A 17939-nucleotide genomic window follows, 5' to 3' on the forward strand; every position below is an offset into this window, starting at 1 on the left:
TTAATACTACATTCAGGTACCAAACAAGTTAACTATTGCGTTGTTTCTTGCAGCAGGATGTACGTATGTATCTGTCATAAGTCATAACTCAAAAATGATAATCGGTAGAAGGTTAATGTTTCGTATGTGGGATTTGCGGACGTTCCAGTTGTGCACTTCCCTTTTTGTTTTCGATCAGGTGTTCTGAAAAGCCTGTTTACTCATTTTTTGTGGCTATTAATTACTTATTTCAATGCAAAACTAATATAGCGTCTCAGACTGACTATCATTTGGTGATATATTGCCGAATTGGAGACCATGGAAACAAATATGAGGTGGCGAAACCGATTTTTGTGTCATTTTATTAGATTCCCGTTGAACCGACGGTAATTTTTAATTTTTCGATATTTGTAATATGAATCACAGTAATGCAGTCTTTTCTGTATCGCTTCGTCGGAGTTACAAGTTTGGGGCCCGTCGAATTACATTTTGGGGATCACAGAAGTTGTAAAACATTTATCATTCGCATTTTTGTAACTCCTTTGGTGGCCCTATGGTTATGGGGCCTCTCGCGCAATTGCAACTTTTGCTATGTTTTAAATCCGTCATTGCACGTCAAAACAAACTCGGGTGCAAGTTTTGAAAGTGTTTTCTGCTCAATGTTTATGATTATTTTGAACTCTACTTTTACGACTATTTTTTGAATATCCGAGAACACTTGCGTGCCCCTCCCCCCACTCCCTCAATTTCTGAAATTAAACTCTAGTTGCACTTCTGAGTTGTTTAAAACTAACACCATTCATTAAATTAGAGGTTTTTTTTCAAACTTTATCTATTGTTTAGAAAGAATTTAGGGCATTAATGTAAGAAATTGATTAAAGACGTTTTGAATGGTGACATAATTCGGAAATCAAAGGGACTTTTGAATTTTTTTTTTTCGAAAGTGCTGAAGTAGTTTCAGAAACTCTTCCGAGGCATTGGTGGTAGCTGTTCTGTACTAAAAAAATGAGGCAGAGGTTGGGGCTGAAGTGTGGTTTATTCCAAATTCAGAGGGTGATCCCCCCCCCCCCCCCACTCAACCCTACCTCATCGTTTCAAGCATTTCTTAAATATTTAGCGATTATTTATTTTGGTCAAAAAATGTTATTTTGCGTATTTCTCATACTTGTTTCACCTATATTTCGTAAATTACCATCTTTTTTGCATCATTAATAGCGATTGATTTTTTTTTCTATTGTAAGTAACTATTTTTGTGTATTTATATAAAATCAATGAATAAGTTATTTTCGTTTTTTATAGAAAAGTTTCAAGGATTTTCTATAATGCAATTTTTCAAATTTCAGAAAATTATTGTTAAATTGAAAAATTTAATTTGAACTTGTTTGTAAAGCTTCATAAAAGATTAAAAATCAAATTGTTCAATACTATGTGTGCAAACATCAGATCAAGTAGTATATGTATTCAGTTATTAACTTGGAGTAAATATTGAGTTTGTTTATTGTACCTGCGTTTTAAGAACCTTGCTCTTTTCGTGGCTATTTCTTTTTTTTTTTCACAAAATTTATGTCACTGTTATAGCTTTTATGAAAAATGCAAACTTTTCCTTTCATAAATTTTAAATAAGTATAAAAATATTCCTATTATGATTTAATATTCTAATTTATCTGTTCCATTTTTTGTTTAATTTGATGACTAAAAAATGTCTACGTGCAATCTTTCCACTTTAATTGCGTAATTTGTTGACGGTTTCATAGTTCTATTCTTAATTTTTTTTTGAATGATTAACAACGTAATTTAATTTTTTTAACTATGTTTAGTGTACCTCAGCGGTTCCCAACCTTTTTCTCTTTGCGAACCCCTTGGAACAGGCAAAAAAGTTCGCGAACCCCCTGATGTTGAAATTAGTAACATGTAAGAAACAATAAAAAAACAGCATATTTGCTTTCCATTTTTGCAGCATTTGATTACAATAAACAAAAATATAATTGTAAAATATCATTAAGTGCAAACATTAATAAAAAGTTAAAACTACATCTACAAGAAAAATTATAAACAAGAAGTTTTATAAACCAACTATTTTTTTAAGCATACTTTAAATTGGGGAAAAAATCCTTAATACGATATTTGTGGCTGTTTGACGGAACAAAGAAACTGAAAGTTTGGTTCAATGTCTGACAGTTTGAGTCTTAAATCAGGCTCTGCATTCAATCTGCTTCGGTACTTATCTTTGAGATAAGTATAGGAGGAAAATCCTTTCTCGCACAGATATGTTGTACAAAATGGTAATAAAATTCGAATTGCTTTTTTGGACAAAACGGTATAGTCATTTCTTACACTGAGCCAGAAGTCAATTAACGAGAGCTCTTTAAAGGTAGTTTTCAATGAATTATCACAGGATAACTCGATGAGCATTTCCTTTTCAGGTAATGTCAGGGTGTTCTCTAAGCATGGATTTCCTTCAAAAGGATTGCGTATCCAGTTGTTTGAGAGAGGGACGTTACGCCTATGAGGAAAATACTCGTCAAAAGTTAGTTCAAGATGTTGCAGATGTTCACATACATTTCTTTTAACGCTTTCATCAAGTTTCATTGAGTTTTCTGATAAAAAACTACTAAGAGAAGTGAAACAAGAAAACTCACCCATTTTCAGGCATTGGATCCAGAAATTCAATTTTTTTACCATAGCTTCAATTTTATCATATACAACGAAAATATTAACAACTGCACCTTGCAAGGATAGATTTAATTCATTTAATTTTGAAACGATGTCAGCTAAATATGCAAGCCTTTGCATCCAAAGAGGATCGAATATGCAAGTGGACAAGTGAAATGGATGATCAACAAAAAATGCTTGGACTTCTGACTTCAATTCAAATAAGCGTGTCAAAATTTTGCCACGGTAAAGCCATCTAACTTCTGTGTGAAGAAGTAAAGTAACATGAAGGCTTCTCAATTCCTCACAAAGCGCGTGAAATAGACGGCAGTTTGTGGCACGTGATTTTATGAAATTTACAATTTTTACCGCATCATTCAAAGTAGCGGATAATTCTGCGGGAATACGCTTACATGCTAATGCTTGTCTATGAATGCAGCAATGAGTCCATTCAATTTTCTCGTTGATCTTCTTTACTCGCACCACAAAGCCAACAAATTTTCCTGTCATTGATTTTGCACCATCCGTGCACACACCCACACACAAAGACCAATCTATTCCATTTTCTTCAAAGTAACTGTTGACCAGTTCGAAAATTGCTTCTCCAGTTGTGTTGGTTTTCAAAGGTTTTGCAAATAGTACATCTTCTTTAATTGTATCGTTAAAAATATACCTAACATAGACAAGTAATATTGCAGCGTTTGCTACATCAGTCGACTCATCAAGCTGGATCGCAAAATTATTCTCTTTTATTCTATTCACAAGTTCTTTCTCCACATTACTTGCCAAATCAGTAATTCTGCGTGATACTGTGTTTGTTGTTTGATAGCGGAACCAGGTCAATTTTTTTTGCTGACTTTTCTCCCAGCATACACTTAGCAATATCTTTAGCACACGGTCCAATTAAATTTTCTGAAATTGTATGTGGCTGTCCAGATCTTGCAATTCTATAACTGACTCGATATGAAGCTTCAAGGGCCATTTTACTATCTTCGTTGGATTCTAACAGGAACGTAGAGACGCTACACTTTTTATTATATTCCAATTTTCTTTTAAAATATTCGATAGGTTTGTCCTTGTGTGTCGGATGCTTTGTTTCGAGGTGTCTTCTCAGAAGTGACGGTTTCAAACTGCTGTTCGCTAGAACTTCGTTGCAGAGAAGACAAAGCGGTCTAGGTTCAGACTCTTCTCCAGTAAAATAAAAGCCCATTTGTAAATAGTCACTGTCATATTTTCGCTTTTTTCCTTTTTTCTCCCCTAGTTCACTTTTCTGTTTAGTCGGGGGAGGCGGCAGTTCATAACAGCTATCTATTTCAATATCCTGTGTTGATTCGAAAGTTACTGCTGATGTTGAGGGTTGATCGATTGACTGCTTGTCCATTTGTCGCTCAACCAAACTACCAGTTTTCAACCATCGATCCATAACAGCAGAAAGTTATTAAATCATAAAAATTACCAACACGATTATAACTTCACAAACAGAGTAGCAAGTTCACGTAGCAAAACCAATTGCAAACAAAATCACTTGTTTTCAAGCATCTCTTAAGTATCTCTAAATACGTCTGTTAACAACTATTTCCCCAGAACTATGAGCATGCTGATGTTATATATTTTTGAAAACGAACAGATGGGTAAAATCCAGTAATAAATTTTAAGTTTGGAGCCTTTTGCTTTCATGTCTGCTATTCGATGACTGAATTCGACGGAAATTCCCGAGTTATATTTCAACCAGATTAGGAATAATACCCCTATGATGCATTGTTTGAGAATTCTTTATTTTTTGCAACATATGTATATTATGTATATTGTTTGATTGACTCCACGCGATGGCGCCTTTTTTAAGGTCATCGTGATCCCCGCCACAGCTTAATACAACGTTTCTGCATGGCGCCTCGCAATAAAGAAGGAAGGATATCTCTTTTTGTTGTCTATCGAAAAAAAAAATGAGAAAATTTCTTTTTAACCAAGATTATAAAGCCGCTGAAAGATTTTTTTTTTTTTTTTTTTGAGCTTAATACAAGAGTCTGGCGCGTTTTCAAATTAAAAAAAAAATTTAGTAACTATGTGTGCAAATTGAATATTTTATAATGTGTTACCAAACTAGGAAAAATCCGCCATTGCACCGAAATTTTCGCGAACCACCTTCCTGCACCTCGCGAACCCCTGGGGGTTCGCGAACCACCGGTTGGGAACCTCTGGTGTACCTAAATCCTTACATTATTACAACATTACTGAAATCTTAGTTAAATGCTCAATTTAAAAAAAAAAATCAATTGGTTATTAAACAGTCTCTTTGTTTTTCTTCCTTCTTTTTTTGGCTATTGTTCTTTCTCTTTCATCATACAGCAGTCAAAAAAGGAGAAGCATAACTACACCCGATACAGATTGTACGTAGTACGAAGCAAAAGTTCGGGGACAAGCTGTATAAAATCTTACCCAGAATAGTTCACATTATCGAAGCACATCCACCTTCAAAAGGTCGCCTTGAGGGACTATGTACTTCTGCCAGTGTTCATATAACTTTTGGAAACACTCCTGGAAGCCATTTTTCGCTACCTTCTATGATGCAGCTTCATCTTCTCCTGACGGAAAAAAGCGGCGTCTATGCAAATGTTTTTTTGCTGGGAACAGGTAAAAGTCACACGGAGCTAAGTCCGACGAAACGTTATGTTATTTGTTTGTCATATCAGAGTATTGACCAATCGAACCGTGCATCCTCAGCATGAAAGTCGCCTTCTTTCCCACGATGAAGTTAAAGCAGCAGCGCAAGAGGCCTTACAGGAATTTGTGAAAAATGCCTTCCAGGAGTGCTTCTAAAAGCTATACGAACGTTGGCAGAAGTGCATAATCGTTCAAGGTGACTATTTTGTAGATAGATATATGCTTCGGTAATGTGAACTATTCAGGGTAAGGTTTTATACAACTTAACCTTGAACTTTTAGATCATACTACGTACGTATGAGTTTTCAATTTACTATTTCATAACGTTTTTGAGTGACGCAAGATTATACGCATGAAGACATCACAAGAGAATTTGCGATAATTAACTGAGGAGGTGTTCAAAATGGATATCTGGTTATCTATATATTCTTAGGTACATATGTATGTACAGATGTGCCGAAAAAACTAGTGAAGTATAAATTTGGTGATAGTAAAATGGAAATTTAAGTCGAAATCTGTTTTTTTTTTGTGATTACAATTCTTTATTTGTAGAAAGGAAGTAAAGTGAAATGAATCAATGATCCTTTAAATCCCTGACAATCTTATCAATTTATTTCTGTTTTATTATTTTTGTTTTTTATTTTTTTTTTTTTTTTTGCCAACGGCATCGGCCATCGGCCATCATTGAACAATCTGCCAACAATCGGCATCGGCCCATCGGCCAAAAAATGCCATCGGGCGAGCCCTACTATTTAGAATGGGTTCAGGTTTGGCTTTAGAGACCAAATCCCACACTTCTCTTTCTTTTATAATTTCCATCTCTTCAGACATGGATTTTTTCCATTCTTTAACTTCAGAGGTTTTTAGGCACTGGCTGTATGACTGGAATTAATATTCCAGTTGCATTAGCTTCTGGCTCGGTCATTTTCCTCATTTAAATTTGCTCCTACCTCACCTGTAGTTAGGTCTTCACCAGAAAAACTGATAAAACTTGGGTCAAGCACTGTTATTTAGATCACAATATTTATGTACTTCAAGTTTTGACATTAATTTTATTGTTTCCTGCTACATAGTAATATATGTCTGCTCTGTTTCCTGTTTTTCTTTTTACAGCTTCCCTAATCCAGTTTATTTTGCTACATTCAGTCAAGGGAATTATCTCTTCAATTTCCCTTTCTGTTTCAATTTCACTCATAGGTTTTATGAAAGAAAAATTTCTCCCTTTATTTTCCTCTTTCTCAGTTTGTGTTTTCCCCCCAATTTGATCTTCTTTGAAAATTACATCTATTGTTTCAAAAACATTCCTCTCTTCCGGATCCCAAATTCAATATCCTTTGGATTAGGTCGCATATTCCACCATATTGTCTTTCTTTCCCCTCATGTCGAACTTTTCAATTTTTGCTTTCCTATGCCACAAATGGCGGTGCAGCCAAATTTTCTAAAATGTTTTACAGAAGGTTTCCTACCAGAAAATAGTTTGAATGGTGTTTTCCCTTCCCTTTCAGTATGTTCTGTTTCAGGCACAGTTGAAGTATAGTGCTGCGTCAGCCCAAAATTCCTTGGATAATTCGGATTCCCTCAACATGATCCTTACCCCGCTTAGTAAGGTTAAATCATATCTCTTGACCGTTGCATTTTGCTGAGGTGTGAATGAGGTAGTTCTTTTTATACTCATTCCTTCTTTCATTGAATGTGCTTCAAAATTCCAGTTTGTTAACACTTTCTCATTATCAGACCTTGCAACCAAAATTTTCCTTCCCAAGAACCTTTCCATGCGTCTTTGGTATCTCAAAAAATAGTCAAAAGCCTCATCTTTAGACTTTGAAAAATACACGTTGATTTTCTAGAAAAATCATTAATTAAGGCAAAAATCCACCGTTTACCACTAAACGACTCTTTGAGCAGTGGCCCGGCCAGATCCATGAAAATTGACTCTAATGGTTTTTTAGACCTTTTACGTGGGATAGGCTTAAACGAACATTTTCGTTTCTTTGTCAAAATGGATTGCAAAAATGGGATGGTGTTACTAAATACAGTCGATTTTTCAAATAAGCTTTAAACAATTTTACCCTCTCTTTGAAAATACATACCCAACCTGTGTCTCAGGTCATAGCAAGATTATCAATACAAGAAGCAGACATTAAATTTCTTGTCAATGATGGAGCAAAATATACCTTATTCAAAGTAATATTGACTGGACCACAATCAGAAATAACTTGAAACAAATTTTTTCCAACACCCTCTAGTTTACCTTGTACCCCACCCACAGCGACTTCCATTTTAGTGTTTTTAATTTCCTCGAATTCACAGAACAGACTTATGTCCTTGACAAAATGGAAAATGGAACCTGAGTCAAATAAAAAATCATGGTTGCTTTCATTTAAATTTGTGTTCTGGGCCTCTACTTCGTTTATCATACAAAACATGGCGACATGAGGTATTTAATATTTTATAAAAAAATTCTGATTTTTTTTTTTTTTTTTTTTGAGGTTTACCCTTTTGATTTTTGCTCCAGCATTGAGCCGAAATGTGTCCTTTCTTCCCACAAGAAAAATAAACTTTACTTTTATTTTTATTGAAGTTAAATGCTTTCTTTTCTGCCTGAGTTTTCTTTTGTGCCAAAAAAGCGTTTCCTTCCAATTCTGACAAAAAGATTCATTTCCCAAAAATTTCTTTCTACTTCTTCAGCCAAAAGTTCTGTTAACACATTTAAAAATGTAAATTTACTTTCCTCCCACCAATAAATAGATTTTACTATCCCCTGTGGAATTTTGATCCAAACTTCTAATTAGTTGAAACCCGGTTAATATTTCCTCCATCTTATATCGCTGCTCCTCCAATTGCCTTAGCAAGGATTTCAATTGAGCCGCAAACAATCCTATTGATTCATTCTCAAGAATTCTATTTGAAAAAAATTCCTCCCACAATCTGGCCAATGAAGGGGGTTCAAAACTCGAAATGACAACCAGTCCTGAATACTTCCATTAAAAAAAGGAAGATTCATTTTTGGTAGGCGAACACTTTCACAAAGTTTTTCTCAGGTTTAGGAAATACACTAGTAGTTACAATAGTCAGTAACTTAGACATTTTTTGCTTAACCGCAACCCGTAATTCATCAATACTTTGTTGAACCAAGCATTGTTCATCAATAAATTTATCAATATCTTTCTCATTGCAAGTTTCAAATATTTTCTCAAAAACATTAGAGCATACACTTTCAAATTGAGCACACTTTTTCTCTTAGAGCTCTAATTGAATTTTATCGAAAGAGCCTTTAGCTAACTCATTAGATGCCTTTGTAATACCGGATTTAAGCACTCTTTTATGTACTAAAAGGACATCCATTTTGATAAAATTACTTAATTAACACTTGATTATAAATGGAATAATAAATCTACCAGGCAGTTCTCGGCCGAATAGTGGCACTTTAATCCGCTATTGTCCCTATTAGTTACATTTGCACTGTACAGTTAAAAAAGGTCCAAAGCTGCTACTGCTCCGTATGGACCAAATGTTTCGTCAACTTTCACTTAAACGCACGCAACTCAACAACTCACGAAGTGGACTGTAACACTTAAAGGAAACTCTTTATTCTCTTGGAGATCGGACATCTCTTGCCGACTTTCACACTCCAACACGACACAAGGCACACTCCTACGTATATTAATGTTGCATAAGCACTTCCCTATTTTGCTTAGCATCTGGTGGCGATCGCAGCACCCTCTTTTTGACTTCATATTACACTATAGGCCTTAACAGTATAAACTATTTAACTGTCATAACTACCTTTTAATTCATTTTTAGCAGAGAAGTAATGCAAATTTTGTAATGCTTTCATAGTAATAAAAATTTTGAAGAGGTAAACAAAATACAATTAGTATGAAATATAAATCTGAAAAAAAAAATATATAACTCATATTAACCCATTTTCGGCCGAAGGTGCGTATACGCACCATTTCAGTAAAGAGTTTTTAATTACTGCTGTTTCGTATCTTTTTTACAAATTTAATTTTTATGCTATTTTAAAATGTTTTGAAGGCATTTATAAAATAAAAGTAATTCATTTGGAGCAAGCACTTTCTTTAGAGAAATTTTCAAAATATGCTTTTTTTTTTACCTTGAAACGTCTATTTTCAAGTTCGACTTTTTGAAATTGTATAATTAATCCACTTTAAATTAATCACACGTTCTTATAATGGGTTAAAGTAGTAAATTCTATAGATAAAATAAAAATATCATTAAAAAAATATATAGATCGTTGTTTAAATTTAATGGTGCGTAAACGTACCATTGGCCGAATGCATGAACAATAAGCAAAAATTGAAAACCTAATTTTTATGCAAGGAATCATACCTTTTTTTTTTTGCAAACTGTTGGCTATCAAATGGAACGACAATGCAGTATTAACGATTGTTACCAATAATGGGACCGTTTTGCCGTTTGTAAATGCCAAACGTTATAGCTGCAGTGAACGAAAGGAAATTTTTATTTCACAACCGAACGTTATTTCGGACTACAATAAGCATATGGGTGGCGTTGACTTGCATGACAATGCAATAGAAAATTACCAGATCAGAATTTAAAGCAAAAAATGGTGTTGGCCATTATTTACAAATATTACTGATTGTGTGATAGTGAATTCATAGAAGCTACATAAAATTGCTAATAACACAAAAATGCCACTTATAGACTTTAGGTCATGCATAGCGATTGCCCTATTAAAAGCTGAATTCAAGGACAATCTATGTGGTAAAAACACAGTATAAATAACTCATCCAAACTAGGTCGTCCATAATCCACAGCTGAACCGAAAGAAATACGGACTGATAGAATCGGACATACCATAAATGAACACGAAGAAAAAGCCTGCAGATGATGTAAAGTGTGCATAAACCACATGATTTATTTGTGCCTCAAATGCAAAGTCCATTTGCATCAAAAAAGCTTCAAAAATTTTCACTTTAAAATGTAAAAGTTCGACTAAGAATAATATTGTTCCACTGAAATATTTGTTCATTGATTTGGCTAATGGTGCGTATATGCACCATTTAATTTTTTTAATTAAATATTATTTTTTAAGTAAGAAACTTTTTTTGTGTCTTAATGGATATATTTTAAGCCCAATTTTAAGAAAATATTACCACATTTTATAAAATTTCTATGCTCGGCCTGAAATGGGTTAAATTATATTTTTATAATTGAAAATTACTCTCAAAATAGTTCAAGCTCATTCAAGTACAATTGAATTCTGTACATTGGGACACATTAAAAAACGAGCTGATGTGATGCATCACATGACTTCCTTTTACTCCACTTTAAGGTCATTTTCGCATTACTGGCAATTTTAATGTGATTCAATTGTTTATTCTCTAAATATCAAGTTGGCGACAAAGCTTGGTGACCAAAAGACTGGCGGTATATCGCCAAGTGTCCGGCAAATTATAACACAACTTGGGTTTACATCGAAATTAACAATGATTCCCCCCCCCCCAACCAAAAGGGAAGGTGCACAACTAGACCCCACTATGAGTCTAAGTACCAAATTTCAACTTTCTGGGACATACCGTTTTTGAGTTATGGGAGATACATACGCACATACATACGTACATACTGACATCATGAGAAAATTCTTTGTAATTAACTCGGGGGTCATCAAAATGGATATTTCGGGTGTCTGTATGGTTCCTACGTATATATCCATGTGTGATCGGGTCGAAAAAAACTCAACATTCATTCGGGGGTGAGAAAAGTGGAAATTAAGGCCTATTTTTGAGTGAAAATTTTTTCGCGAATACAATACTTCCTTTTTTGTAAAAGGAAGTAAAAATATTGCATTAAAATAAGTAGGCATCAAAACATTACCTATTTCCCCGAGCATTAATTATTTAATTATATTTTAACGAAAACCCAATTAAGTCTTGATTGTTTGTTTTGATTTAAGTACTGATTAGATTATGTTAAAAAAAATGTATTGTTATGTTGTAAATGTTTATAAGGCAGTCAATTTTTCAGTTTTACTGGATTTACCAGGTTTTCTCCAGTTTTTGCCATTTTCCTGTCAAAAATGATGTTTTTCCTGCAAACCAATCAACCCTATCAAAAATTTAAATTGTTAAGATATTATGATTTTGTTTAGACTTACTAGATATTTAACTTTGACAGAAATTAGTTGAATGATGTAGAAAATGATAAAAACTTTTTTCCTCTGAAGAAGTAATGCATTTTTCTCCTTAACTGGGGAAAGGTATAATCAAGGAAAGTAATTCAGAGAAGCAGAAAAACTACCTGTACATGTCCAATTCGAAAAGACAATCACCTTTACAAACAATTATTTTCCAATCTTAATTTTACTTTCACATTAAAAAATTTTGAAACAAAAAATTGTTAAAATATCTATCTCTTTAAGCAAGCTAAATATTACATGTATTTTAAGCTAGAATGCAAATAAAACCCAAATTAAAATTTTATCACAGCATGTTTAATGTTTTTTATTAATTTCCTGAGGAGAAAATTGCATGCATCATTTGTGTGTGCAAATTTTGTTTTTGCCATTTTGACAAAACCCTATTATTGCTGGGTGGAAAAAAAACATGTTTTTTTTTCCCAGTTTTTCCACCCGTGCAAGAATTTGCCAAACCTGAGTAAAATTCTTGGCAATTGATCTTATTGATTTGTGATTGCTTATTGCAGCATTTTGATTTGTAAGTTCTAATCGTCATTGCTTTTAATACTTTTCTGAATGTCTTAGGAAGTCTATTTTGTTTCATTTATTTATTTATCATTACTATGCATTAAATATTAAACTAAATTCTCATTTTGTTTTAACTTAAAAAGAAAATACTTTACAGTAGACCCTCGTTTTACGTGGGTTTATTTTATGTGGTTTCAATTATACGCGGCTAAAGATTTGACACCTTTATTTATTTTATGCGGATGAGTTTCGGTTTTACGCGGATGCGACAATGCAAACAGATAAAATTCTCCCCTCTTTCCAAATCCAAACTGCTAAAGATTGCAGATTACGCGTAAATAAATTCATTTTGGCTTGCTTCGAGTTTAGGCCACTGGAGACATTTTGTGCGATTGATTCCAGAGCTCTTTCCAGAAGTAAAGTTATTAAACTCACACAGTTCAGAACTCACTGGAAGAGGAGCTTTTAGGAGTGACAAAGGAGGCCAAAACCAACGAGGATACCGACGGCAGTGACGAAGAACCAAAAACGTTCACATTGAAAATTTTGAGGCATTCCGAGACAATAGAAATGATCTTTCTGATTTGTTAGTTAAGGAAGATTCTATCATGGAAATGACTCAAGTAATCATGGATACGTTAATGCTCTGCAAAGAATCAGAAAAATTCTTAATGACTGCCAAAAGACTATCATAGCTCTTTATAACCCGTCTGTTTATAACTCTTTATAAACAGAACACGAAATTAATTTATGTTTTCTTTATGCATGTTGTGCATAAAAGTCCATATAAGTACATATTAAACTTATTATACAATTAGTCATCATTAGAATAAAGTATATTATCTATGGAACCAAACCCCTATTTTAACACTAGTATTAGGTCTCAATTTACGCAGCATATTCGTGGAACCAAACCTCGGCCTAAAATGAGGGTCTACTGTATTTAATTCACCTTACTTGTTCTAAGTTTAAATTATGTTTTGTCCCATAGTGAATGAATTCCAGGCCACAAAAACATGAACATTGCTTAAATTGGTTAGTGAAATTGACTTATAGGTTGAGTCACCTGTGACATGTTTATTTCCAATTCCTTCTAGAAGCTCTGATGTCATATATGCATACATTGATTTTTCATCTCAAGTGAATGAGTGATGCAAAATTCAGATTGATAGGATATGACAGCTTGCTGTTTGTAATGTACATCTTTCGTGTGCTTATCATGTAAACCTTTCACTTTAAATTGAGCAAGCATTCTTGTTTGTTGCGGGTGGATTAGGCAGCTGCCATTAAGTTATTCATCTTCTAATTAGATTTGATAGTAGCTTGACAACTAACTGCCTAATGTGTCATCTTAAAAATAAGTTTTCTCATTCAGCCAATTCAATGTTGCAATATTGTTTTAGTTTTTCTTTTAAGTTTAGTTTATTTTCTACGTGTTTTTAGTTTTTAAGCTGTTTATAATGTACAGTAGAGCCTCTCAATAAGAGACATCAAGTCGTAGAAGAAGCTTGCAGTGGCCAACATATAGTCAGCCGACGATAGCTATGGTCTTTTTCTTCTCTTGCTACTTTTCTCAGCCGGTTTTAAACACCATTTGTTTTGCATTCTTTACAGTTGTCCTTCGTGTCGAAGACTAACCTATATAACTGCCCTGCCATTCTTGAGGTGGCATGTAAAACAGGCCTGTAATCGCTTGTCAGAAATTCTTACAATGAACATTTGGAGATGTTTTCATTATTTTACTGAAAATATTTCGATTGTGAAGGAAAATCGATCTTGTCTGAGCAGTTCAGAGTGTCGTGGTCACCAGAATTTCACCCTAAAACGCTGTCATAAAATCCAAAGCCACTTAACATTGCCATAAGTTCAGGACTTCGAAAGAGTGGTGTTACACTCAGAGTGCCTTGAAATCCGGGTGCCGCGATAACAAGGCTTGACTGTATAGTTGACCTTTTTTTATTATTTAAATGTGTGTTTTGCTTCACATGATTTTGCGTTGTAGAGTATTTTGTCCTCAATAGATTTTTAAAAATTTACTTACATTGTGAAAAACTGCTGTGCTTAACACTAAGCTTTTCTGCGATATTTAGCAAGTAGCATTTTCTGTCTTATCTTGTAACATTGTCGTGTGTAATTTCATTATCAAATCAGTTTTCAAATTTCTTCAGCCTGTCATTATTTTGCTTATCATTTTGCTAAATTTTATTTCAAATAAGATACATTTTAAAGACACCCATGAAAAAAAAAAAGCTGTATTAAGCTTTTTATTGTGCACACAAAGCGAAAAGAGAAATGAAATAAACAAACAGGTAAAACAAAATGAGGAAATGAATAAGATATGTCAATTTTATTTCTTATTCTAATTTTTTATAACAATAAAAAAAATATATCTAAATTGATGCTGCTTTTTTTCTGCATCAAATTTAATATCATTTACGTAAAATAATCATTTAAAACTTTCTTGCAGAATGTCAGCGAGGCAACTGAACCACCCAAGAAAAAGCATAAGCCTATCACCTGGCCATGAAGAGAAATGTGCCAAAGTTTACTGTGATTTATATTTCAGGAACTAATACCCTTTTTATGTTTTTTTAACAGCTGTTGCTGTAAACATTTTTATGTGTATTTACATGCATTTTAATGTTTGTATGTTTGGACATGTAATGTTTCATCTCATTTTTATCCAAATTTACTATTTTAACATTATTAAAAATCTCTTCATTTTGTTTTTGTTTTGAACTAAGTTGCTGTTTTTTATGTTATACATATATAATATTCTCCATATGTGAACTATTATAATGCATTGCATATATTTATCCTTGAAAACTCAGCAAAATTAAATTTTACCAGCATAAAGTATTTCTTGAAATCTGTGATTTGCTTCTCAACCAAACACACTTCTAAAGGAATAAAATATTCAAAATTACTTTTGATAATGGCACACTAATGTTAAAGTTTGAAAGTTGGAACATATTTGATACTGCAAAAGTGACATGTAATTGTTATTTTTTTTAAAAATATGCCCTGTCAAGTGAATGTTTAGGTATACCTATTTATTGTTGCAATTCAAGTGTCAGTTTCCTTAATTTTGAAATTTCATTACTTCACATTTTAAAATCTGCTGTTAAGTATTTGAAGCGTCAGACTCTGAAACAAAGTTTTGATCAGAAAGAAAATAAAGCAGTCCAGTTTGGTGGCAACACATGACAGGAGAAGTAGTTGATACTAAGATTTTAAAATATTCGAATAAAAGTTGGTTTGTTGTTCATTGTTGAAATTTGTGGATATTGAAAAACCATAAAACGATTTTAATTAAAGACGCAGTTGATTTTCAATGAGTGTGTCATTTAATTCATTATCATTAAGCTCTTGCATGTATTTTTAAGTGTTTAGAATTTTCTTATTAAGTATGTGGAATTAGCACAAATGAAACTTGTCCTGTGATTCTGATATGAAAACTAAATATTTCTATTTGTTTTTTCTGTTCAATTTCTTTATCCATCAAGTCTTTTATTTTGGAAAGAAGTTAGTTATTATTCTTTGCTGTAATATATATCTCATCTCCATTATGTATTTGTAATTTTGGAGAAGTATTTTCATATTAGTTAAATTGAATGATTGCAAAACTTTTTTATGGTTCATCTTCTGATAAAATTTTACTCAAAGAAATAGAATGTAATGAAACTTTTTGATATTTTATGAATATTTCATTATCTTTTATAAGCTATAATTTAGATCCATTTTCAAAGTTTTCTGTGGTTGATTTTTTGAAATCATCTCGGAATTCGTGTTATAGATGGCATATAATTTTCATCAACATTTAACAGAGAGCAATTCCTTTGTTTGATGATCCATAGTGTATTGGTTGTGATTCATACTTGCATTTAAATATTTTCAATGTGCATAAGATATGCTCAACATTTTTTTGTGCTTGTTAAAACATTTATTACATTTACCAATGTAAATAATCGTGGAGATCAAGAGTCCCTCTTGAAACTATTATCCCCATTGCAAGTAGCATTTACATCTATCACATTATGCAAATGTCTATAACCTAATTGAAGTTGTAATTTTTTCTCATTTCAAGATTACCTTGTGATTTAAGTAGTTGAAACAGTGACCCACGACTCTGTCTTATGTTCAAAAATGAACTCATCACATTCAAAGTTAATTTTAATAAATATAAACAATTGAACAATCTCTCATCTGGCAAAGGCTGCATATGAAGGCCAGGCAACTTACTAACTTAGTAACCCTCTTTTGAACCTGCATGAGTAAGGGTAACATTTTTCTGAAAGAAAGGAAGCCATCTCTTTTTTTTTCCTTGAGTGCTAACGTTTGTTAATTACTTCTTTCAAAATATTTTAAAGTTACAGCCATACCCCTTTTTGTTGTCTTCAAATTATATTTGTTTTATTGAAACAAATGGGCATAAATTGTAAACTAGTTTATTTTGAAATTTTGATTTTTTATCTACTAGTATTTGTCTGTTTAAAGGCTCTGTATAAGTTTTCAAAAAAAGGGGGGGGAATGTTTGCAGTATATCAAATTTTGCACAGGTTGCATTTAAAAGCGAAGCAACATGAATGATCTCAAAACAAATATAAGTGCTTGTTATATTCTCCAAATTTTAGTGTTTCTGGTTTTACCATTATTGCATTGGTTTCTTAAAATAAGTTTAAATTAGTTCAAACTGTTTGATTAACTTTTTATGCATGTAAATTCTGAATTAACTTGACACTATGTTCTGCTGATTTTATAATCAAAATTACTCGTAAAGACATTCTTTTGAAAATTTTTGCGCTGAATATTTCCAACAAGGTTCCTATTATTGTTTTATGGGGCAACGTATACAGTTTGATTGAAAAATTTATTTACTGAATTATTGGCTGATAAATTTCATGAATTTTTCTTATTGTTTAAATTTGACATGTTACTAAGAATATCTGAGGTTTATACGAAACCTTTTTATGCAATCAGTAGATAAAGTACTGCTCAAATTAGGGTCTCTTTTTCTACTTGAGGATCCTATTAACTGATTTGTAATATAATGTCTTTTTTTTATTGTGAAATGACAAGTTCAAATTCTTAAAATGCAGGAGAAAAACAGTTTGGGTATTGTTAAAATTTTGGTCGATATTGATCGTTAAAAATATGGCACAGTTTCAGTCCATATATCTTTCCAGTTCCTTTCTTGTTTTGATTCCTTTATAGAAAAAGATCTCGTACATAAATTGCATTCGCTGAAAATTATGACATATTGTAATGAGTGATGCAATTATGTATATAAGGGATAAGAGATGTTATGTTGAGGGAATATAGAGAAATATATGCAATGTTCAATATTAGTAGCAAGTAGTTCAATAATGAATGGAAAGTTTTCATTAAAATTATCTATTTCATGTAATTTTTAAAGTCCTGATTTCTACTTCTGTTACATGTTTCAAAATGCAGTATGTTTTGGTACTTTCTTCATAGTGATGGTTAATGCTTATTCTTGTAAGCTAGATGTGTTGCATGTATTATGTATTTACTTATTCAACAGTAATTTGTGCAACTATTCATCAATTCCTTGTTATGTTAACTCTTTGTTAAGCTTTTTTATACCTTACACATTTTGGGATAAAAATATTACATCTCATTTTCTCATGTTAGTGTACTAATCTCAAAATGTACAATGGTTTTTTACTAAGTCTTTAAAACCACACATTTTGCATGTTGCATTTATCTCGAGATAAAGTTGGCGTATTTTTGCGAGTTGTATATTGACAGTAAAGTGAGATTTTGCTGGAAAAATAATAAAAAAAACTATTTTAAAATACCAAAAACTGAATTAGTACTAAATTTTCATTGTAATTCGATTTGTAAAATAATTATGCAAAGAAATGTGACCGTTAGCACTTTTTGTTTAGGTTGAAAAAAATTTGAGTTTTAAATGTGTTGTTTTTGCAAGGTT

General features: G+C 32.5%; 1 protein-coding gene across 1 annotated transcript in view; it reads left to right on the forward strand.

The window, feature by feature from the left end:
- The window catches only part of LOC129218455 (uncharacterized), a 66651-nt gene extending 48914 nt beyond the window's left edge, over nucleotides 1-17737 (forward strand). Inside the window, exon 5 of the mRNA XM_054852730.1 lies at nucleotides 14451-17737. Within this exon, the coding sequence (XP_054708705.1) occupies nucleotides 14451-14510 (60 nt within the window). The 3' untranslated portion in view covers nucleotides 14511-17737. The remainder of the gene's footprint in view (nucleotides 1-14450) is intronic.
- Nucleotides 17738-17939: the final 202 nt, after the last annotated feature.

The sequence above is a fragment of the Uloborus diversus genome, chromosome 3, assembly GCF_026930045.1.
Source record: "Uloborus diversus isolate 005 chromosome 3, Udiv.v.3.1, whole genome shotgun sequence".
NCBI classification, from domain to species: domain Eukaryota; kingdom Metazoa; phylum Arthropoda; class Arachnida; order Araneae; family Uloboridae; genus Uloborus; species Uloborus diversus.